The sequence below is a fragment of the Myotis myotis genome, unplaced genomic scaffold (assembly GCF_014108235.1).
Source record: "Myotis myotis isolate mMyoMyo1 unplaced genomic scaffold, mMyoMyo1.p scaffold_m19_p_8, whole genome shotgun sequence".
NCBI classification, from domain to species: domain Eukaryota; kingdom Metazoa; phylum Chordata; class Mammalia; order Chiroptera; family Vespertilionidae; genus Myotis; species Myotis myotis.
The window spans coordinates 40,772,064-40,796,546 of record NW_023416390.1 but is presented as its reverse complement, the minus strand read 5'-3'; the positions used below and the strand labels follow the sequence as shown (position 1 = coordinate 40,796,546).

General features: G+C 39.0%; 1 protein-coding gene across 1 annotated transcript in view; it reads right to left on the bottom strand.

The window, feature by feature from the left end:
• Window positions 1-24,483, bottom strand: part of TTN (titin) — a 278,629-nt gene that overhangs the window by 59,030 nt on the left and 195,116 nt on the right. The window contains exons 238-275 of the mRNA XM_036318697.1: window positions 24,125-24,427; window positions 23,691-23,990; window positions 22,954-23,250; window positions 22,565-22,849; window positions 22,186-22,479; window positions 20,308-20,607; window positions 19,882-20,190; window positions 19,603-19,793; window positions 18,593-19,022; window positions 16,977-17,285; window positions 16,695-16,843; window positions 16,576-16,608; window positions 16,348-16,477; window positions 15,957-16,256; window positions 15,544-15,861; window positions 14,287-14,583; window positions 13,877-14,176; window positions 13,474-13,788; window positions 13,237-13,385; window positions 12,648-12,798; window positions 12,277-12,558; window positions 10,502-10,804; window positions 9,711-10,013; window positions 9,328-9,609; window positions 8,937-9,236; window positions 8,541-8,843; window positions 8,139-8,447; window positions 7,742-8,023; window positions 7,321-7,620; window positions 6,942-7,235; window positions 3,883-6,849; window positions 3,251-3,571; window positions 2,867-3,151; window positions 2,470-2,769; window positions 1,620-1,922; window positions 871-1,146; window positions 469-768; window positions 75-377 (exon numbers count right to left, since the gene is read on the bottom strand). Of these exons, the coding sequence (XP_036174590.1) occupies window positions 75-377; window positions 469-768; window positions 871-1,146; window positions 1,620-1,922; window positions 2,470-2,769; window positions 2,867-3,151; window positions 3,251-3,571; window positions 3,883-6,849; window positions 6,942-7,235; window positions 7,321-7,620; window positions 7,742-8,023; window positions 8,139-8,447; window positions 8,541-8,843; window positions 8,937-9,236; window positions 9,328-9,609; window positions 9,711-10,013; window positions 10,502-10,804; window positions 12,277-12,558; window positions 12,648-12,798; window positions 13,237-13,385; window positions 13,474-13,788; window positions 13,877-14,176; window positions 14,287-14,583; window positions 15,544-15,861; window positions 15,957-16,256; window positions 16,348-16,477; window positions 16,576-16,608; window positions 16,695-16,843; window positions 16,977-17,285; window positions 18,593-19,022; window positions 19,603-19,793; window positions 19,882-20,190; window positions 20,308-20,607; window positions 22,186-22,479; window positions 22,565-22,849; window positions 22,954-23,250; window positions 23,691-23,990; window positions 24,125-24,427 (13,173 nt within the window). The remainder of the gene's footprint in view (window positions 1-74; window positions 378-468; window positions 769-870; window positions 1,147-1,619; window positions 1,923-2,469; window positions 2,770-2,866; window positions 3,152-3,250; window positions 3,572-3,882; window positions 6,850-6,941; window positions 7,236-7,320; window positions 7,621-7,741; window positions 8,024-8,138; window positions 8,448-8,540; window positions 8,844-8,936; window positions 9,237-9,327; window positions 9,610-9,710; window positions 10,014-10,501; window positions 10,805-12,276; window positions 12,559-12,647; window positions 12,799-13,236; window positions 13,386-13,473; window positions 13,789-13,876; window positions 14,177-14,286; window positions 14,584-15,543; window positions 15,862-15,956; window positions 16,257-16,347; window positions 16,478-16,575; window positions 16,609-16,694; window positions 16,844-16,976; window positions 17,286-18,592; window positions 19,023-19,602; window positions 19,794-19,881; window positions 20,191-20,307; window positions 20,608-22,185; window positions 22,480-22,564; window positions 22,850-22,953; window positions 23,251-23,690; window positions 23,991-24,124; window positions 24,428-24,483) is intronic.

Below are 24,483 nucleotides of genomic sequence, written 5' to 3'. Positions count from 1 at the left end.
GAAACAGTAGTCTTCAGAGATTCTAAGATTTAAATGTGCTCCTGTAATACTTAGAAAAAACCCCCAAAACTCACCAACTGGCATTCTTGCAGTCACATATTCTGTTGGTTTGCTGGGTGGGCTGGATCCAGCTTTGTTCAGGGCATAGATTCTGAATGAATACTCAAGACCTTCTATAAGGCCAACACAGGGGTATTCAGTTGACCGGACAGGAGTATCATTAGCTTTCACCCACAGCAAACTGTTTCTTTCTTTGCGTTCAATCAGGTAACCAGTGATGGGGCTCCCTCCATCACTGTCTGGCCTGTCCCAGGCCACAAATATGCAGTCTTTGTTGACTTTCGTGACTCGTGCATTCTTCGGTTCACTAGGAACATCTGGAGATGAAAACAAGGGACATGTCAGTTTCTCCCTTAAGAAACAGACTAGAAAGAAGACATAATTTTTTTCTTCCCGAAAGAAACATACCAAATGGGAACTTAGCCAACATCTTTGGAGATGTGAGAGGCTCTGAAATGCCAAATCGATTTTCAGCACGGACACGGAAGACATACTCCTGTCCTGGGATCAGTTTTCCAATTCTGCAGGAAGTTTTTGTCACCGAAGCTAGCGCTGTCACCCAATCACCTCGGCTGACATCACACTTCTCCACTATGTAATTGGTGATGTTACTGCCTCCATCCTCCAGCGGGATATGCCATGACAGGGAGCAAGCATCGGCGTCTATGTCAGAAATGTCAAATGGAGGCTGAGGGGGCCCAGGAGCATCTGCATGAACCAAGAGGAACGAAACATAAGAACAGGAATTTGATAGGAGAAATATTTTTGATCTTCATACTTCGACGTCCGTTTGGCTAACACTTAACTTACCCATGACGATAACTTTGATTTTCTGAGTGTCTGTCCCAGAGCTGTTCTCTGCAGTGAGGCTATAATAACCACTGTCTTTCCTAGTAACATCTTTTATGATCAGAATAGAAGAAGTCTCTGTTTTATGCACAACCAGGTGGCTGGATGTGACGACATCATCGTCTCCTTTTTTCCATTTACAGGTTGGATGAGGCTTTCCATACACATGGGCCTCAATTCGAAGTTTCTTCCCCGCTTTGATAGTAATTTGCTCCGGCATAAGGATCTTTGGTGGCACTAAGAGGAAAATAAAAATATGTTAATTTTGTGGGGAGGTTAGTTTCCTCTGGTGGACAATTATACTAGTGTGTTTCAAATTGTGGGTTTCAACTCATGAGTGGGTTCAATTAAATTTGGCATGACAGCTAATATTTTTCTTAAAAGAATGAGATTGAATTGAATAGAAAATATGAGCCCAGCATACAGAAGAAAGATAGGTGTTGCTTCCAGAAACTTCTTTTATGTGTGTGTGTGTATACCATGTTCTATATACACATACATACATACATACATACATACATATATATGTGCTGTGTCATGAGTTATAGTTTATTTACAATGTGTATGGGCTCAAATGCTTCAAAACCACTGTTTTCTACTATTAGTGAAGTATTTCTGGAACTATATTCCTCAGGGAAAGATGTCTACATGTGAAAAGAAAATTCTAATACATTTTCTCACAGGATAAAGATGAGACAATGACTACTTACACAGCTGTTCTTTGGCTTCATACACGCCTTCTGCTTCTCTTGGCAAACTGACTCCAACAGAATTTCTGGCCACTACTCTAAATTTGTACTTCTTTCCTTCCTTGAGGCCAGTGACGACAAGGCTGAGATCTTTAACCACTGAGTATTCTGTCCAGCGATCTGCAGGCTGCTCTTCCTCTCTGTAACTTATGATATAGCCATCGATTTTAGCTCCTCCGTCCCGCAGGGGAGGTAACCAAGCTAACGTAGCGCTGTTCTTGGTCATTTCAGTAACTTCCAGTTTCCTTGGTGGATCCGGTTCACCTAGAAGAAAAACGTGATTTAGAAGCTGTCCAGGTAACCTAATCAAATCCATTTGTTTATATACTTAAGTGTTTAGTATGACACTTGCTTCAAAGTACATGGAAACTATTGGGTATGTTGAAAATAAATAGTACAAGATGAGTTAAGGAGTGAGTTGGATATTTATTTGTATTGTTTGGGTTTCTACAAATTAATGCTCTTTCAGTAGTAGATCAAAATGTTTCAGTATCTTACAGAGGCAGAGCTGCCTCAAACAGATTGTCAAACTGCAGTGGGAAGGCGGGGGAGGGATGTGGGGCAGAAGGGAGGGGGGTAAGAGATCAACCGAAGGACTTGTATGCATGCATCTAAGCATAACCAATGGACATAAGACACTGGGGGGGGGGGTAGGGGAGGCCAGGGGATTGTCAAGGGTGGGGAAAAAAAGAGGACACATATGTAATACCCTTTGTAATACTTTAAGCAATAAAAAAAAAATGTTTCAGTATCTTGACCTTGCTAATGTAGGGGACTAGAGTTAAAAAAAGGAAGAAAGGATATTGCTTACTTAGGGGATCTGATGCAAGCACTGGTTTGGGGACATCTGTAGGAACGCCGGGGCCATACTCATTGACAGCAGTTACTCTGAAGAAATATTCATTTCCAGGGACAAGATTGGTAACTTGGAAGCTCAGTTTCTTAACTTCAGGGGTAACTGTTGACCACGTCTTTCTCTCTGCATCACGTTTCTCCACAATATAATGTGTCACCTGGCTCCCACCATCATTCTCCGGAGGGGCCCAGGAAATGTGACATGATGTTTTGGTGACGTCCGAAACTTTCAAATCAGACACAGGTCCGGGAGTATCTGTAAAGAACCAGAGCATCACATATACACGTCTCCCCAGCCTCTCCACTGACAGATGCCTTTTTGAAGAGGAGGAAGAAGCTTGTTAGTAACCCACCTAATACTCTGACGTTCACGAACACGGCCTTTTCTCCTGCTGAGTTCACAACTGTCAAGGAATATTTTCCTGAGTCATCACGAGTAGAATTGGGGATGACAAGGAAGGCCATCGTATCGACAAGATCAACTTGTCCTTTTCTGACCACGTTATCAATACCCACTTTTCTCCAAGTGACTTTAGGGGCTGGTCGCCCTCTCACTATGGCAAACAGGCGAATCGGGCATCCTGCTCTCACTGTGACCAGTTTCCTCATGCTGGCATCCAAATCAATCTCCGGAGATTCTGCAAATGACATGAAAGCCATTAGCAAAATTCACAGAATGTGGGGAAATGGTGTGAGAAGTGAAGATGAATGAATGAAATGAAAATATAGGACCTCACCTAAGATTTCTTTAGGTTTAATGGCATCCTTTAGTTCTGCAGGGCGCCCAATGCCAACCTGGTTTTGGGCACACACCCTGAACTCATATTCCTGGTTTTCGTCTAAACTGGTAGCAGTGAATTCCATGCGAATAAGTTGAGCTGCAGCATTGCACCTTTTCCATCCTTCATCGGGTGATGCATCTTCTTTCTTTGGTCTCATTTCCACAACATAGCCAATTATTGGTGCACCACCATCATACACTGGTTTTCCCCATCCAAGAGTTATGGAATTTTTGGTTGTATCAACAACTTTGAGATTGGTTGGTGGACCAGGTGGTTCTGAAAATAAATTATGTAAGAATAAATTTATGCATGGTTAACTACTACTAGGATATTTTAATCCATAATTTTATATAGTCTATTCTCAAAGATAGGCTTTTCAATATCTCAAGTACTGAGTCCTTATTTTTTTTCCATAAAATTAGGATCTACCATTGTTTGTATACGTCAGGTGATTTGGTAAAAGATCTACTTTGAAAAATGTTGGATAAAATAAAGTTTTGAAGTTACAGATTTAATTTATTTTTCTAACCACTCTGTACTTGAGATTAAGAGTTGGTATAGTATTAGAAAAAGAAAAAATATCATACCTATGGGGTCTTTTGCCACCACTGGTTTTGATGGCAAAGATGGTTCTCCAATTCCAATTTCATTTTCTGCCTTGACACGGAACTGATATTCATGTCCTGGGAAGAGATTCTGTACTTTCAAACGTCTCTCAGGGATTGCACTCTTGTTAACAGGGACCCAACGTATTGAATGTTTTTCCTTTTTCTCCAAAAAGTATCCTGTGATGGACTTTCCACCATCATATTCAGGTGGACTCCAAACCACAGTCATTTCTTCTTTGCTTACTTTAGTGACATCTGGGGGATCAGGGCGACCAGGTCTATCAAATTTGGTTTTTGCAATGACTGGTTTACTTTCTGTTGGAGGCCCTGTGCCTATTTTATTTTCTGCACGGACTCTGAAAATATATTCATTTCCTTCTATGAGACGTGTTACTGTAGCACTGGGTGTTAAGACAGCAGCAGAATAGGTAGACCAAACCATGCGTTTGCTCTCACATTTTTCTAGAATATAATTTTGGATTTCACAGCCACCATCATCCTCTGGTGGATCCCAGCGAATAGTACACCTATCACTGGACACATCAGAAATTTTCAGATTTCTTACAGGACCAGGCTTATCTAAAACATTGACAGTGGCATAGGCCACAAAACTGCCAGCTGTATTAGTTGCTGTAATTACATATTTACCACCATCACTTCGCTTTGCTTTAGTAAGAGAAAATTTAGATGAATCAGCACTGGTATCAATCTTGACCCTTGGTGATCTTGTTAAGTCTGTAGCATCTTTGTCCTTGGTCCATGAAACTTCTGGAAATGGTTTGCCTCTAACACCTGCCTCAAGTCTAATGGTATCCCCTGCTTTAACAGTTAATACACCACTTAACTTCAGATCAAGTACTGGTTTCTGTAAATCTTCCTTCACAACAACTTCCTCTGTCTTTACCCAGTCACTTTCTCCACCTTCATTTTTTGTTTGTACTCTGAACTCATAAATCTGGTTTTCAACACATTTGTCAACCATGAAGTGGGTTTCTTTAATGCTTCCTTTATGTACTCTTTCCCAGTCAGCCGAACCCTTCAGTCTCCTCTCAACATGATATGATAGATTTGGGCTGCCACCATCATAATCAGGCCGCCGCCACTTTAGATAGACAAATGTCTTTCCTTTATCTGCAATGTGGAGGTTTTCAGGCTCACCTGGTCTATCAATAGGGTTAATAGCCAGAATTGGAGTTTTTGTTTCAATGGTTGGCCCAACACCTACTTTATTCTCTGCGCAAACTCGGAAGTAGTATTCATTGTTGGCTAAAAGGTTTGCCTTGATTAATCGCTTAGTGACATCCGAAGCAACGATTGACCAGCCTTTCTGGTTTGGTTTGCGAGATTCCACTATGAAATTGGTTATCTCTGAGCCACCATTATCTAGTGGGTTTTCCCAAGAAACTGTACAGTTCTCTTTGTTTACATGGCTAACCCTTAAATTCTGGCAAGGTCCGGGTCTGTCAAGGACATTAACAATAGCGGAACCTTGGGCATGTCCGCTGCTGTTCTTAGCGGAGATGATATATTTGCCGTGATCAGCTCTAACAGCTTCTTTAATTTGTAATTCAACACGAGGTAGATCTTGAATGATGTCAACCCGCTTTTCACGGACCAGTACTTTGCCTTCCTTGGACCAAGTTATGTCTGGTTCAGGTCTGCCTTTGACTCGAGCAAGAATATGGATAGTTTGGCCCACTCTAACGGTAATAACATCACGACAAGTAACATCAAGTTCTACTTCTGGAGGATGAAGGATGTCTTTTGCAATCACAGATTCTGCCAGTTCTCTTGGCTCTCCCTCTCCCACAATATTAGCTGCCTTTATACGGAATCTGTACTCAGTTCCTTCAATTAGTCCTGGTACTGTAAAGGCACATTGCCGAATGAGTTCATCTTTATTAATCCTGTTCCACTGGGTCGTCCCAGCCTTCTGACATTCCACTACATAGCCTAGAATGGGGCTACCACCATCACTGAGAGGCTTCGTCCACACCAAGTCAGCTGTTTCTTTGGTCTTGTCTTTCAGTTTAGGATTAATAGGTGGTCCAGGTGGTTTGATGGGCCGGCAAGCTTTTATTGGGTCAGAACTTGGGGATGGATTGCTTAGTCCTGCAAGATTTTCAGCAAAAACTCTAAACTCATATGTATTTCCCTCATAGAGTCCTGTCACTCTAAACTTCAAGTCCGCTATGGGTGTTTTGTTGACCCTCACCCATTTGCCAGTTATTTCTCGACGTTCTACATAATAACCAGTTATTGGGCTGCCACCATCAGATTTTGGCAGAGTCCAGGACAACATTGCAGCGTTTTCAGTAATGTCAGTAACCACTGGTTTACCTGGAGGCGATGGAGGATTAAACTTATGTTTAGCAACAGTAGGTGTGGAGTCAAGGGGAGGACCAACACCCATCTTATTCTCTGCACTAACTCGGAAAACATATTCAGAGCCCTTTTGCAGATGTGGGACTTTCAGCTTTGTCTTACTGCTTCCTGAAGAGACAACACCCCATGTATCTTTTCTTGTATCTTTTTTCTCAACGATATAATTTATCACAGGGCTTCCTCCATCATCCCTGGGTGGCTTCCAGGAGATAGTCATATGCTCAGGGCTGATATCCAGAATATCAATAGGACCTGTTGGTGGACCAGGAACATCAAGGACAGTAAGATGTACAGCTACTGTTTTGGTGCCAGCTGCATTGGAAACTGTGATTTGATATTCCCCAGTGTCTCTCCTTAAGCAGTTCTTAATGGTAAGTACAGATGAGAAATTGTCAGTTTCAACTGTGTAATGTTCATCGGTTTTAATCTCACTCCCATCACTTGTCCACTTTGCAGTAGGAAAGGGTACACCTCTTATAATGGCTGGGAATCTGACTGTCGTTCCAGCTTTTACCACAAGGCCTTCAATTAATTTCACATCCAGCTCCACAGATGGAGGCACTAAAAAGTAAACACAAAGAAATTAGATTTTTTAAAAGAAATAGGCATAATTTTAAAAAGAAACAAAATAATAATGCCAATCCAAAAATTACCTAATTTTTCCTGACATTCTATTGGAATAGTTGTGTCAGGGAGACTAAGACCCACGATATTTTCAGCTTTTACACGGAATTTGTAGATCTTTCCTTGTTGTACTCCAGTAACAACACACTCTAAATCTGGCACAGTCTTGAACTTAATCCAGTCTTTGGTTCCTTCTTCTTGATATTCCACCAAATATCCAGTGATTGGAGAACCACCATCACGATCTGGCTTATTCCAAACAAGGGAGACTTCAGTCTTGTCAACATCTACATGGTGTAGGTCCTTGGGTGGCCCAGGGGGATCTTTTCAAAAGAAGAAGTTATGATGAATAAAGAATATTCTCAAAGACGGTCAAATAATATTTTGTATTTTGAGAAAGCAACTTACGTAGAGGATCCACAGCCTTGATGGGTTTAGGTGTTTCAACAAAAGGACCACGTCCATACTGGTTCTCAGCAGCTACTCGGAAGAGATACTGATTGCCTTCATTAAGATGTTTAGCCCAGTGACTCTTTTTCTTTGACGTAGTTGAGAGAGGTGACCACTGGGCGCCTGCAACATCTCTCCTCTCAACCACATAATTTGTAACAACAGAACCACCATCATCCAGTGGTTCCTTCCAAGTAAGGTAGCAAGAATCTTTCCTGATTTCACTGACTTCCAGATCTCGAGGTGGCCCAGGCTTATCTGAAAAGTGTTAAGCAATGCAGTTATAGGTGATTTAATACAGATAAGAGCTCAAAATATATCACAATTTACTTTTAACTTGTTTTTACATAAAAAACATCCTAAGTACTAAAATTCTTACCTAATACAAGCACTTTTACGGAGACAGTTTTTGAACCAGCTGGATTCTCCACTGTTAAGGAATAAATTCCACCATCCTCATGGGCAGCGTTACGAATTTCAAGCTTGCTACCAACTGGAGTAACATCAATTCTTGCTTTAGTTGGAGCCTCTCTGTCTTCTTTTTTCCAAGTTACTTTTGGGAATGGCACTCCTTTGATGATGGCACTAAGTCTTAGAGTATCACCAACCTTTATATGTTGTTCTCTCGCCATGTTGGCATCAAGAATCAACTCAGGGGGTTCTTGAATAAAGAAAATAGTACTTTCAGGTTTGATTTGTTAATGAATTTTACAAATAAGTGTATACATTGACACACCTATCTTCCTTGCAAAGAAAGCTGAGAACATTTTACTCACCAAGTCTATCTTTTACTAGTACAGGCTCAGGAACATGAGCTGGATCTGATTCACCAGCTTCATTGACTGCTAGTACTCGGAACTTGTAGGTTTGACCATCCCGAAGACCAGTGACTTTATATGTAGTTTCAGGACATGACTCAGGAGTGTGATTGGCTCTTCTCCACTCTTCATCTCCAACTTTCTGGTACTCAACGATATAACCCAGAATCTTGCTCCCACCATCGCGACGTGGTGGCTGCCAAGTTAGGTCAACTGAGTTACATGTTGTATCTATTGCTTCAGGATTAACAGGTGGACTTGGTTTAGCTATATAATAGAAGGAAAAAAAAAAAGAATAATAATATACCTGAAAACAACGTTGGAAAATATGAAAACTAAATGAATGCTTTAATACTATACCAATTGGATCTTTGGCAAAGACTGGTTTGGATGGTGGGCTTGGGTCTCCAATACCAATTTCATTTTCTGCAGCAACCCGGAATTCATACTGACAACCTTCTAGAAGATCAGGAACCCTGAATTTAGTGTATGGATGGATCGGCTCTTTGGTAACTCTAGCCCATCGTTTAGACATAGTTTCCCTCTTTTCCAGGATGTAGTTTGTTATGGGCTTTCCTCCATCATTTGGCTTGTTCCAGGTTACTAATGCAGAGTCTTTGGTAACTTCTGTAACAATTGGCTGGTCAGGTGGATAAGGAACCCCTATCATAAACATTAGAAACATGTGTTAGAAATTTAATTTTTCCTATTAACAATATCAAACATTGAATCACTAAAATGAAATGTAGTACATACTGAAACGATCTTTCGCTTTCATTGAATCAGACACCAGAGGATCACTTATTCCATACAGATTTTCAGCGCGTATCCGGAAAATATAATCTTTTCCTTCAAGCAGTTTAGAAACTTTGCATGTTGGTTTAGCACTTGCAGATGTCACAGGCATCCAAATATCCTTGCCCACCTCATTCTTCTCGATAATATAATTGGTAATTTCACTGCCTCCATCATCTAATGGTGGCTTCCAAGAGATAACCATGTGCTCTTTGGTCACCTCATCAAAAATAACGGGTCCTACTGGTGGTCCAGGACGGTCTGCAGGAAAAAAAAAATCACAGCACAAAGTATTTCCACTTCTGCTTTAGAAAGAACAGAATATCTATTCATCTTGCTAAATAATACTTACCAACCACGTTAACTTGACAGAAACCTTTCCTAGAGCCTGTACTATTCTCCACAACCACACAGTATTTGCCAGTGTCTAAACGTTTGGCCTTGGTCTTCTCTAGGGCAAGTGTTGTTGGCGTGGTCTTTATATGTGTGCGATCATCTTCTACCACATCAGCATCATCTTTGAACCAAGAAACCTTAGGCTTTGGCTTGCCTGAGTAATGGCCAGTGAGGGCAAAAGCTTCACCAACTCGAACTGTGATCTTATCTCTGAAGTCAAGTTCAAGTGTTGGAGGAGCTAAAATGTACAATTACAAAATCAAGTCAATATTACTGATGTTTTATGATAAATCTATAAAGGTACAAGTTTTCAAACTATAAGCTGCATTAGACACATACCCAGCTCATCCTTGCAAGTGATTGGCTTGGTGCAAAATGATGGCTTGCCTTGTCCAACAATATTGACAGCACTGACACGGTACTCATACGTATCACCTTCTTTTAAGCCTTTAACAGTGTATTTTCTGCTAAGCAAGTTGTCCTGTGTAACTTTGTGGAATTTATCAGTTCCAATGAGACGGCTTTCTAGGACATAGTTAATAATTTCGGATCCACCATCATACTTTGGAGGATTCCAAGTCAAAGAAACAGAATTTTTAGTGACTTCTTTAACTTCCAGGTCTTCAGGACGCTCTGGTACAGCTGTAAGTGTAAGTATGGCATTACAGTGAAAAAGCTGTCATGTTAAGAATGTAGTAAAGAATACTTTCTGAGGATTGCATTTAAACCTTAAACTATCTGCTTTGATCAGTAATAAAAGAGATCTCATCATAGAATCATTAGCGCTAAAAAGGACCTAATACAATCTAATTTCCTCTGACAGATGAGGAAATAGAAGTTCCCAGACTTGGTAGTTTTAGAATTAGGAAAACACTAAGTGGCGACTTAAAAACAACCAGTGTAGTAAACATGGAAGGATTTGAAGAATCAGATATATTCCCATAATCTTTTTCACAACCACATTCAAATACTACCAGGGTCTGATATTGCGTATTAACTTAATGAATGCTTGCCAAATGAATAAAATGTTTGGCATTTATACACATATTTTGTCACTGTAGTTTTTTTTTTAAAATTAGTAATTGAGTGAAGAAGTAATTAAGAATGAAATTGTTTGAAACTGTACGTACTTATTGGATCTCTGATGACAATTTCATGTGGTGTTTCAACAAAAGGGCCTATGCCAATGCTATTTTCAGCTGCAATTCGGAAAAAGTAGGCTTTTCCTTGAATGAGACCCTGGACAGTAGCATTTTGTCGGGTGACTGTGTATGTCACCGGGGTCCATGCTCTGCGGTCAGCTTCCCGTTTCTGAATGACATAATTGGTGATTGGAGAGCCTCCATCATCTTCCGGAGAAAACCACGTCAGTTTGCAGGAGTCATTGGTCAGGTTGTCAGGCAGGAATGGGGTTCCAACAGGACCTGGCACATCTGGAAATAAGAGGAAAAGCATTCTAGTTGTTTGCTTTCAATGAACTATACGGCTCAATATTTGTTACCCTCTGTTTTCAAAAAGGGGACACAAATGTTGTTATGAAGAAAATAAGATTTTGTGTTTATTAATTGAGTTGTTTTTCCTCCCCTGGTATCTATTTTCAACCATATTTTTAGACAAAGTAGGTTTACAGTTACGGCTTGCCCCGGTTTCAGCAGAAGCTGAAGGAACAGTAACTGTGGGAAGGGGCTGTTGGGAGGACGCCCAGAGGGAGACGGGATGAGAAAGGAGTAACAGCATAGCTACTGTTTGGTGTCCAATTTTCAAAGGGGAGTGAGGTTTTTTGGGGTCACCAGTGAATCAATGAGGAGCACAGGAGGTCCCAAATCTCAGAATGACCTTTGAGAGGGTTGAAATTTAACCTGGGAGTGTACCAGTTGGTCAAGGTAAAATAATAGCCATTAGGTAGAAGAGTGTTTAGTAGCTTGAAACTAATCTAAAATCTTGTAGGACTATTGCCCAATAAGATATTTTTCCTTATACCATTTTCATTAATGAAACCATAATGTTTTTATAACATTAATTATGTTCAATAGAGAACTAGTTATTTTCACACAAAAAGTGAAAATAACTGTTTGGAGTGTGATTGTTCCTGGAGACTTGCTGAGAGAGAGATCTGAGTGGGAGGGCTTTATTTTCTGAAAATCACTGGAATGAAGCAGCCAGCAAGAGGCATGACAAAGCATTGGGGAGTTCAACTCTATATTCAATGTCTAGAAATTCAATATTGATAATTAAATATGATGCTTCTCTTCAATTAGAATACAGAAACCCTTCAAAGGGATTTTGCAGTATTATGATAATTAGAAAATAAAGAAACAGTCCCATAATGTGAAAATGGTCAACCTTTGCAAACTGTGAAACATTCATGTACATTTGCAGGAAAGTTGCTTTTATGAAAACTATATAATAGCATAGAAAATGCTTATGGTAGCACGTTATATAAAAAGTCAACACATAAAACTTTACAGTAGGAGTACAACCATCTAAAATATGTATAGGATAAAGAAACAAGGAGGAATTAAAAAAATGCTAATACTGTAGTGGTCAATGAGATGCTGGATGATTTTTCTTATTTTCCAAAATATTTGTAACATAATTTTATTTTAACATAGCCCTTTTAAAAAAATTATATTTTTATTTATTTCAGAGAGTAAGGAAGAGGGAGAGAGAGAGAAAAACATCAATGATGAGATAGGATCATTGATTGGCTGACTCCTGCATGCCCCCTACTGGGGATTGAGCCTGCAACCTGGGCATGTGCCCTTGACCAGAATAGAACCTGGGACCCTTAAGTCTGCAGGACAATGCTCTATCCACTGAGCAAAATTGGCTAGGGCAACGTAACTTTGTTGTTGATAAAATAAATGTGATCTTTAAGTTGCATGGACAGATTGAAAGTATTTACCTAATACATCCACGATAATTGTCTTCTTCCTTTCTCCCCCTGCGTTTTTGGCAAGAAGAGAATAGACACCTTGGTGGCTCCTCTGGCAATTCTTAATGACCATGGATGAGCTAATGGCTGTGCTCTCAATGGTGGCTTCTTGAGGTAATGCTCTTTCATTCATGCTCCATGTGATGGTTGGAGGAGGTTTTCCAGACACATAGGCGATGATCCGGATCACCCCTCCAGCATGGACCACAATTCTGTCTTTGACGCTGGCATCTAGCTGAAGATCAGGTGAGACTGGAAAAACAAATGTGATTTTACAAATGTGATGTTCATTCTCAATCCAAAACAGAAATACATATAAAAATAATAGAAGTATTAATTACCAATTCGGTCCTTCATTTCAACGGCATCTGTGACTTCTCCAGGCTCTCCAATGCCGGCAATGTTGACTGCTCTAACTCTAAATCTGTAGAATGCTCCTTCTTTTAATCCTGTCACAACAAGTTTTGTTCCTCTCACTTCTTTATCTTTAGCCTAGGGAAAAATCACAAACATTTTATAATTACAATAGTTTTTGGTAGCTGTTTGTTTTAATAGCTTTCTAAAGCATACACAAGGGCATATTTAGCTGCCTTTGGAAAAATTGTTCCCAGTTTAGGTTTTAGGGATCAGATATTACATGTAAGCACTGAATGGAATATCTTATCAGAAATCATGTTTTAAAATTATTGTCAAATGATTGAAAAAAACCCTGTACTCTGCATTTATTTCACTTTCTCAGGGTTTATAACCAAAAGATAAGTTAACAATAACATGACTCAACTTTCATTAGATTTTTGATATAACAGATATTTGGATTATAATATGATTTCTTAATTCAAAAGATACAGATGGAAGTTAATGCGATTCAGAATAACCACTACATTTTTAGTTTATTTATAGTACGTCTCCGTAAAACCAAGCGTTAGTTACCTTTTCCCATTCTTCTTTTCCTTCTTCCTTAAATTCAACGATGTATCCAGTTACTTTGGATCCACCATCTTTTAGTGGGGGAGACCACTCCAAATCTGCAGATGATTTAGTCCAGTCTGTGACTTGGGGAAATGGAGGACCAGGAGGGGCTGGAAAGAACCAGTATACATTAGTATTCGTGACTATACCATGGCACTTTGGAAAAAAAAAAAGAAAACAAATGGTGTCAAGGCTTACCAATTGGATCTCTAGCAGTCACTGGGTCTGACGGTGGACTTGCTGGACCCACACCAGCAGCATTGATCGCATACACCCGGAATTGATAATCAGAACCTTCAATAAGGCCAGTCACTTTATAAGAAACACCCAAAGTCATGGCTTTGATAGGATCTCGGTTTACTCTCTTCCATCTCTTTGAAGTGGTGTCTTTCATTTCTAGCCAGTATCCGGTCACAGGGGAGCCTCCATCATATTCTGGCTCCTCCCAGTTGACAGTCATGGAGTTACGAGTCACACTGCTAACTGTTGGCTTATCTGGTGCTCCAGGGACAGCTGTGAAAAAAATAAATACATTGATTTGTAAGAACTTATGAAAAACACACATAAGAATGACTTTGTATGTGAAACGTGTGCTACTTACAGAAGAGGTTTCTTGCTGTTTCAGGTTCACTGTCAAGAGGCTCCCCAATGCCATATTTATTCTGGGCCATGATCCGGAATACATAATCATGGCCTTCTAGTAATTTGGGAACTGTGAACATGCACTCTTTGGGTTCACTGGAGACACGCACCCATGTCTTCCTATTAGGTTCTCTTTTCTCAATTACATAGTTTGTGATCTTAGACCCACCGTCATCTTTAGGTGGGAGCCAAGACAAAGTCATTTGGTCTGCTGAAATAGATTCAAACTTTATTGGTCCCACTGGAGGGCCAGGGCGACCTAAAATGGTTTAAAAAGAAAAACTTTATTAGTAGAATAATTTTGAAGCCAAACATTACATTTATGAACAGAAAACACACACAGTTCTCATAAAAACATGCAATCCTTACCAAGGACATTCAACCTCATCTCCTTTGATGCTGTTCCCAGGTTATTCACAGCTGTAATGGTATATAAGGCAGTGTCACTCCTGCGAGACTGTGGAATAACTAAGGTGCAAGTATCATCCACCACGAGTTTATTGATATGGGTGTCATAGATCACAGGTTCTTTATTATCAGGCTTCTTTGGAGGAGCTTTAAACCAGGTTAGTGTTGGGAATGGTACACCTTTAATTTTGGCCACGATGCTAACATCAGTTCCTTCTTCAACCTCCATGAATTCTTTTAGATCAATTGATGGTGGGCCTAGATTATTAAAAACAAATATTGTCATTAGGAACAAAAAGCACTAAAGGATAGAAAATAGAATTCACAGTGACCATAAAGCTATTTATAGACAGACTTTGTAGCCAAGCCCAATATAAAGAATAGATCTCTCTTCAATTACTTTATACCAACTTGGGGAACAGGTACATGTGGTCATCATCCTTTATCTACATGTGGCTCTATACAACTAATGACTATCACTTACCTGGCATCATTATGCATGTAGATATTGCAGAGGGGCAGAGAGAAGTGAAAATTGTAGGTGCATAGGCATGGGAGTTCTTATATGATATTCCCCTTAGTATTTATGTAGTTATGAGGGACCTATTGTGTTAATTCTGAGATGAATTCTCCTTTGAAGAAATATAACTGATAGTAGAGGCAAAGCAAATGTCTATTTTCCATAAATTTAGTATAAGAATGTGCAAAGACTGTTGTGACTATGGCCCTCCTAAATTTAGAAGAATTGAACAAATACACAGCAGTAGTGATAGTAACAATAATTAGAGGAAGAATTCTTACCATATTTGTGTATATATTTTATCTATTAAAATGGATATGACTTTTTCTCAAACAGATGAAAAAATAAGTGGGCTTGGCAGTTGCTGAGCAAATAAATGGCTATTTTTTGCCCCTTTTGAGGAGCATGTGGAAAAAGTGCTTTGACTTCTGATAAGTAAAATAGCATGCATGGAGAAAAATTATCTTAAGGAAGTTCCAAGCATCATCTTATTTAATGAAGGAAAAGTTAATATCTAAGGGAATATGATAATTCTGTAGCAGTGAGGGAATGAGTGATTGAGTAATGTGCCCATGTCCACACTCAACCCATGGTGGCTTCCCGATGTATAGACATATCTCTTTTTATTTTGGACTATTATTAAATGTCTAGAAAGACATTCACGAAAGGATGTTCTCTATTACTACGTTGGTGCTTACATGTCTGGTCTTTGATAATCACAGGACCCACAGTGGCTGAAGGTTTGCTGACTCCTGCCTCATTGACAGCTTTGACTCTGAATTCATATTCCCCACCCTCTACGAGGTCTTCCACGGTAAATTCCAGTTCTTCCACATCACGCCGATTGCACTGTTTCCATGCTTCTTTCTTTTTCCCAGTAGGGTCCCACGCAAGGCACTCAACAATATAGTGGGTGACAGGGGAGCCTCCATCATTCTTTGGGGGTTTCCACGATAGGTGTACTGTGTTCTTTGTTATGAGGCCAATCTTGAGTTTAATAGGAGGATCAGGAGGATCTTTAAAAATAGTTAAAGAAAGTATTAAGCATTGTTTATAGCTACATATTTTTCAATTTAGAGAAAGTATTTTAATCATAGCTTTTAAAACTTACATATTGGGTCCCTGGCAGTGGTCCTCTGAATGGTTTCCACGGGTGGGCCAATGCCAAAACGGTTTTCTGCACGTACGCGGAAGAAATATTGCTGTTCAGAGATGAGATCAGGAACTAAAAATGTGGTGCTTCCACAGTTTGGATTGACTTTAGTCCACGCTTTTCCATCAATAGTCTTCTTCTCGATGACATAGCCTTTGATCCTGTCTCCTCCATCATCATCTGGCATCTTCCATGTAAGTCGGCAACTACCCCTTGTGATGTCACTGACTTTCAGATCTTTGGGTGGCCCTGGTACATCTGTTGAATGCATATCACAATATAAGCAACGTTGTTTCATAAAACAAATAATTTGTTCTTATTCCATGGTGACTTTTAAAGTCTTCCTTACCCATGACTTTAACTCTGCAACTTGCAGTCTTTTGTCCTGCTTTATTCTTGGCTGTGATGCTGTATTTGCCTGAATGAGATCGTTTACACTCCGGAATAATAATGACTGATGAGTTTTCAGCAGTCTCCACCTGTACAAAACCCCCCAAACAAACAGTAGTTATACCTTGAATGAAATAATAGAAGTATTGAAGTCAACTAGATTCTGAATCTTTCCATTTTATCTTACCTGTGCATCTTCAGGTATATCATGAACTCCATCCTATTAGAAAAGAAGATGGTCAGTTGTTGTATAAATATTCCTTAGAGTGATTCAATGGGAGACACAAAGAATTATAATTTTCTCACCTTCATTGCCTTCTTTGCCTTTCCATCAAATTCCCAAGAGGATTTTGGTGTTGGGCGCCCCTTGATGACAGCAGGAATCCTAATCTGTGTGCCAGCTTGACAAGTCAGACTGTCCTGTGCTCCAATGTCAATGTAAACTTCTGGTGCCTCTGTAACACCACGAATAATAGAACAGGATTTAGCTCACTTTATTCAATAAAGTAACTGACATATCTTTAGTAAACTAACCCATTTAATAATAATATCCAAAGGTGAATGCATAGGTCTAATAAGGACCAGTACCTTGAATATCAGTTGCAGGGATCTCTCCAGTTGTATCACTTGGTTCAGATTCGCCAGCTTCATTGACAGCTTTCACTCTGAACCTGTACTTTCTGAGTTCTTTCAAATTCGGCACCACACATTCACAGGTAGTTAGAAGTTTATCTGGCTCATTTACTCTTTTCCAGTCAGTGGTTCCTTCTTCTTGCATTTCTACGATGTATCCTTTGATGGGACTGCCACCATCTTTGGCTGGAGGTTTCCATGCTAGCGAGATGCTGGACTTTGTTTTATCTTTTACCTCTGGGCAAGAAGGTGGCCCAGGTGGATCTAGGAAGAGAAAAACCCCAAACATATAAAGTTTTGAAGCTGATGGAATGCTAGATTTATATACCACAGAGATGTTGTACTGGACATGATCATTTTTTATTTTTACTCGATTAGAATAGTAAAATAGGAATGCCAAAAGAATAAATTACTTTCTAGAATAGAGAAATATAGAAAATAGTCTATTTTCAGTTAGCATTAGTGCAAAAACAAAGAAAGCAAACAACTAATTGGGATTAGGAAGACTACTTTGATCTCTAGATAGATCTGTATTCTATTTACACATGGTTAGTGAAAAGCTATTTTATTTTTGAGATCCCTTTGAAGAGATACTGCAATATTTTCTACTAGAAACATTTTAATTAATTCACCATAAAATTAAAATTAAAAATGATTTTATCATTAGCTGGTAAATTTTTGAACACAAACTAATCTTAAGACCCTACACAGTCACTGTCTACAATAATCACATAACAATCCTTTACATTCTTGACAGTGATTTATAATTACAGAAATTCTTTTACTCTGTTGATCTTTTTAACCACAGCTCTTCCCTCTTCAGTACCTAGCATAGTTCCTTGCACATAGCAACATGTTCAGTACTACCTTACTGAGTGAATGAGTGGCTACTACTTCATTTTATACATTATGATCCATATAGAACTTTTTAACAAATAGCAAAAAGTTTTTCTAGAGAATCTAATCAGATATATTTTACAATAAATGCAATTAATCATTAAGTCCATGGAATTTTAATTTTTGAACTGATCTGCTCATAGATATTTTAGAAGTATTTTTCCTTTTAGTTGACCCCACAGACTGTGCTTGAGGATCTTATACGTTTTTTAAATAAATATTACTGAATATTTAACAACATTTTGATTTTTGTTAAATTCCTACTGGAGGTTCTGACTATTTAGTGAAGGAGATAACTTTTCATAGTATCTAATGAGATTGGGATTTATTAAAGTATGGGAGCAGAGAGGAGCTTATGTCAAGGGTCATTGTTATGTGATTTCTCATAAAAGTACTAGGTTTAATCCAAGAGTTTAAAAACTATATGGTTTATGTTTGTGTTTGTATGTATATGTACATATATAGAGATAGTTGTGCATAGTGTGTGTGTATGTATATAAATAAATATATATACACATATAAATACCTACTTTTGATAGTCTATATAAGTATGAAATTTCTAACTTTAAAAAAATAAAATAATTTGGCATAGAAAAATAGAAGAAATTTAAAAGCAAAATTATCCAGTTAGTGGCTTTGCCCTTTGTAAATTCCAGAAATGGAAGCATACTTACATATGGGATCTCCTGCAACCTCTGGATCTGATGGTTCACTGGGAGGGCCAATTCCTGCAGCGTTTATTGCCATTGCTCTGAACTGGTATTTAACACCTTCAATCAAACGAGGAACATTAAATTCCACGCCTTTTGATCCCACTTTGGTTATTGGTGCTCGGCTAACACGTGACCAGTAGGCACTTCCCTCTTCTCTCTTCTCCAGCCAGTAGCCAGTAATTGGAGAGCCGCCATTGTCCAAAGGAGGAGTCCAGCTCACTAGCATCGACCCTTTGGTGCGCTCTAAAACTTTTGGTTTTCCTGGAGCTCCAGGAAGGCGGTAAGGATCTTGAATGGTCACTTTATCCGATTTGCACTCATCACTGATTCCGTATTTATTCACTGCTCTAACTCGGAACTCATACTGGCCATTGGGGATAAGTTTCCAGAGCTGGAAATTAGATGAATAGTAATTTTTTTTAAAAAGAATATACTTATGTTGATTTTCACTTATTTTAAAATTAGTTATTTTGGTAGAGAAGACTATAAAAAATAAATCTATAAACTCTAATATATATATATAGTTTAAAAATATGGAGGCTCTTACATGGAGAAAGCTTTTAAAATGAAAATATCTAAATTTGTTTTTTATTTTATTAAAAAAAATTATTAGTGAAAGTATTACATATGTCTGCTTTTTTCTACCATTAACCTCTTATAGCCTGTCCCAGCCCCCACCCCAGGCCTCCACCACCTTATTGTCTATGTCCATGGGTTATGCATATATGCATACAAGTTCTTTGGTTGATCACTTCCCATACCTAATAGTGGATCTCTCAAGTAAAAGAGAATTTGTATATCAAATATTGTATTTATCAAGTGGCCTTATGTGCATGGTGCTACAAACTACAATGAGATTTTTTTTTTTTGGTTTTGAGTTTAATCATTAAGTTCCAAGGTTATGCCAGACTGGTGTTTAATCAAGGTCTTGCCCTTTTCATGTGTACAAGAAAATATTTAAAAGAGTTTACCCCATATCTCTTCTCTACGGCAGTGTTGGTGACTTCTTCCCATTCAGATTTCTTCCTACTTGCATCACGTTTGTCAATGATATAATGGGTGATTTCACTGCCACCATTGTCTAGAGGGGCATCCCATGTCAAATAACAAGATTCGGCTTTAATGTCTGTAACAGCAAGGTTTCTTGGTGGAGATGGACGATCTGGAAAGGAACCAAAAGAGGAGACTGAGAAGGCAATTCTTAAACAGACACTGGATTTCGTTTTGACATAAGAAAGCATGTTGCTTACCATATACTTCAACATGGACATTTCGGAAGACTGAGCCAAGGCGATTGGAAGCTGTAATTGTGTAAGTGCCTTTGTCCTGCCGGACTGCTTTGGGAATGATAACCTCAGTCTTTGCCTCACTTCGGGATACTTCTTCCTTGGTTATCTTCAGTGCATCAGTGGGTTTTTCAATCACAGTTTCATTCTTGGACCACTCAATCTTAGGCATTGGAAGGCCTGTCACATCTGCAGGAATGTTAACAGGCTCTCCTGCCATAACCTTGATAGTGTCTCCTCGAACAGACAGGCGCAATTTAATAGTTGGAGGCACTGTGAAAAAGCAGGACAAGAGAAAATTAGCGGAGTCATAAGGATATTTGCTCAACCTATGAGATAAAGGCAACGCTGTAAATTACGTTAAAATTATATTATGTTCAGATCCCACACCTTCATCGTCTTGTATGACCACGTTAAGAGGCAGGGATGGTTCACTTTCACCAACTGCATTGACAGCTTTGACACGGAACTCATACATTTGGTGTTCATCAAGGTTTTCAACCAGAAAAGATGTGGTTGGGCAGAGTCGCTTGTTAACTCTTTCAAAGTCAGGTTTGTCGTGACGCCGTTTTTCGATGATATAGCCTTGGATGGGGCTGCCACCATCACTGCGGGGCTCTTTCCAGTCAAGGGTGATAGTGGACTTTGTTCTTTCTGTATATGTGAGCCTCTCAGGAGACGTTGGAGGACCTTTAACCAGAAGCAAGTTGAAATGACAAACATGAAATAAATGTTCATATAAGAAATATTTCACTTCAAATTAATTGTGTGAAAAATATGTTCCTGTGTGGCCTAATCTTAATAATACCTGTCTTTAAAATCCTTCTCCAAACATCTCCATTCCCTACTTACAGGCATTCATATAAGACAGAATTTTTCTTAGTAAACTTTGGCATTGAGATTGATTAAAAGTAAATCGAGGGGCATGTCTGCTTTTTTTATATTTAGCATTTTAGATATTTTTACTTCTGTCACTGGGGAAGCTTCCAATCTTAATGAACTAGGAGAGTGGGTCTGTGAATATTTGTTTTGGATGACCAACTGAGAGTAAAGTTTTATTGACAGACAGTGGATATGTCTATTGAACACGCTTTGAGTCATGTTGCCTCAATTGTGGGCTTAAAATGGGGTGGAAAGAGAATTTATTTAATGATGCTTTAGTTTGGTTTCCCAAAGGACAAAAACCAAAAGAATAAGCTTTGAATGGTGAAACTAGACCCCATACACTCTTATTGACTATTAGAGGCCTGGTGCATGAATTTGTGCACAGTGAAAGGAAATTAATTAGAAGATATATTTTAGAAGCTGGGGAGGGACCACAGGAGGTTGGCTCCAGGTCATGTCCAGCCCATCTCGCCAAGTCCCCATTGGGGTCGATCAGGGCCAGTAGGACAGCTGGGAAGAGACTACAGGAGGGCTCCAGGGCGTGTTTGGCCCTTCTCGCCCAGTCCCAATCGGCCGAACCCCAGCAGCAAGCTAACCAATAGGTTGGAGCATCTGCCACCTGGTGGTCAGTGCATGTCATAGCAACTGGTTGAGCAGTTGACCTATTGGTTGGACACTTAGAATATTAGGCTTTTATATATATAGATTTCTGAAACCAAAGCAGAGGTCTGTAGTGAGTGGTATAGTAGGTAACTTTGTTTTTTTTGGGTGGTGGTGGAGAAATAATACCATCTGTCTCTTGGGGAATGGGTCCCATGACTTTGTTTCTTGGATGACATATAAATGTGCATTACCAGTGTGTGCAATTTTAGGGTTTCATATTTGTTCATATTGGTCAAGGAGATTTCCTATGGTTGGTTTTTATTCCTTGATAGCTCTTCCTGGTTTGGGGCCTTCCAGGGTGGGGACTACTTGAGATCTAAAGGAAGACTAAGACATTTATCCTAAGGCAATATCTGTCCTGTAACCTTTCAAAAACAATGAACTCTCTTTAACTACAAGGCTATTAAATTAATTACTTCAGTATATTCTATTGTAAATATATAATATTTCTAAATTATTTTTAGGTTCTTGCTAAACTCCAGTAAACTCAGGTTTTTTAGTACATATAACCATGGTTAGTTCTGTATAAAAAGTTACAGTGAGCCAAAAATTATATTAAAATTATAGTAAATATGGTATTCTTAAAGGTGCTAATAGTTATTTGATTTACCTTTCTTATTACTCCCTAGCTATAGATCTTGATACTATTGGGAGTTTGAAGCCTTAAATAGAAACAAACATTATTTACTTTATAAACACAATGAAAACCTTCTCTTTTACCTAGTGGATCAACTGCAAGAATTGGTCCTATTTCAACAGGCGGGCCACAGCCAAACTTGTTCTTGGCAATCACACGGAACTTATATTCTTGTCCCTCAAGAAGACCTGTGATATCACATTTAGATCTCTCAGTCTCTATGGGTTGTCTCCAAGTATGCATCTTGGCATCTTTTCTTTCAATAATAAAGCCTGTGATTTCACTTCCTCCATCATCTGCTGGATCAGACCAGTTCAGCAGACACATCTTTCTGTTTGTTACAACAGGTTTTAAGTCAAGAACTGGGCCAGGGACATCTGCAAAATAAAACAATGAAAAAAGTCAATGCAATAAGATAGTAGAACTTGAATATCCTCTAAAAATCCATGTAACATTCCTTACCAAAAACCTCTACCCTGACTGCTGCAAATTTGGAACCACAGCTATTGGTAGCTGTGATCACATATCTGCCATGATCTTTTCTCAATGCTTCCTTGATAATTAGTTCAGATTTGGTTCCAACGTTCTCTATTACAACACGGTCTTTATCCAGTTCTCCTTCTTCTATGGTCCACACTTTGGTAGGCACTGGACGGCCAGTTACCACAGCTGGAATTCTGAGAGTCTTCCCAGCCATTATTTGTATTCCACCCTTAACAGAAACATCTAGTTCCACAGATGGAGGCTCTGTTGATAAAGAACAGTCAAACATTAGCCCAAGGAAGATGGGGGGGAGGGGGGACCCATACCAGAAAAGTAGCCATAATCTTTATCATATAACTTTTAAGTACCTTGAGGTTCAGCCACAGTAACAGGTCCCGTTTCTCCAGGTGGTCCTTCACCCGCAGCATTGACGGCACTCACTCGGAGTTTGTAATCAGCACCCTCTCGGATTTCTTTGACAGTGTACTTACGGACCTTGATCATCTTCTCTGTGCAGCGTGACCATTCATTTGTCCCAACCAGTTGCTTATCGACAAAGTAGCCAATAATTTCCCCACCGCCATTGAAAGCTGGGGGTTCCCATTCTAGTTCAATAGTTGTGGAGCTTGTGTCAGCGACTCTTGGGACAGGTGGTCCAGGTGGAGCTAGAATGAATACAAATATATATATATCAAAATTCACTGATGGTTTTAAAATGTACAGTAGCTTACCTATCCCACTTGTTTTTCATAGTGCATTGCATGTAACATGGGTAAGTACTGTTTTGTGAAACTTTTAAGTTATATATACAGATGTTTAAAACTTTACATTGTAACCTCCATATAGTGTCCATAGTCACTGCTATATTTTGTTTGACTTTCCAGTTTTATTGGAATATTAGTAACATATATGTAGGTTTAAGGTATATAGCATGATTTGATACATGTATATATTGTGAAATGATTACCATAACTTATTAACATCTCTATCCCCTCACATAATGACCATTTTTTGTAGTGATAATATTTAAGATTTGCTGTCTTAACAACTTTCAAGTATATAATCACCATGCTGTACCCCACTTTCTTCTGAAGATGTTACTTACAGATTGGATCATGCGCTGTTTTGGGATCTGAAGGGGGACTGAACTTTCCAGGTCCAGCGGCATTTTCGGCACATACTCTGAAGACATAGGTGAGTCCTTCTAATAGGCCTTCTACATTGGTCTTCAAAGCATTCAGAAGGTTTCTGTTGACACGAGACCAATGTGTACTATTAACCTCACGTTTTTCAAGCCAGTAACCCAAGATGGGGCTTCCATTGTCCTTTGGTTCATTCCATTTCACTAGCATACTGTTGCTGGTAACATCTTCCACAATGGGCTTATCAGGGGCATCAGGTGGTTCTGATTAAAGAAAAAATAACATATTTGAATTAATTCCCTAGTATGGCATAAACATTCAAATTCAAAAGCTGTGACAATGTATATAGCAGTGCATATGATCAAAAGGCAAATTTTAGATGCTAATGGAACCTTACCAAATGGATCTTTAGCTGTAAGTGGCTTTGAAACACAAGGTGGTCCAGGGCCAAACCTATTTTCAGCTCTTACACGGAAGAGGTACTCTTTTCCTTCAATCAATTTTGTCACTGAATATTTGCAATGTCTGAGTGTTGAAGTGATAATAATCCATTCTGAGTCAGGTTTTGTCTTATCTTTCTTTTCCAAGGTGTAGTTTATAATTTCACTGCCACCATCATCAAGGGGTGGTTCCCATTTGCAGAGGACTGAGTTCTTTCTAATATCTTCAAATACAAAGTTGATTGGTGGTCCTGGTGTATCTAATATTTCAAAAGAGAATGGTGATTAAAAATTTGTGTAGAAATGGTTTCAGCAG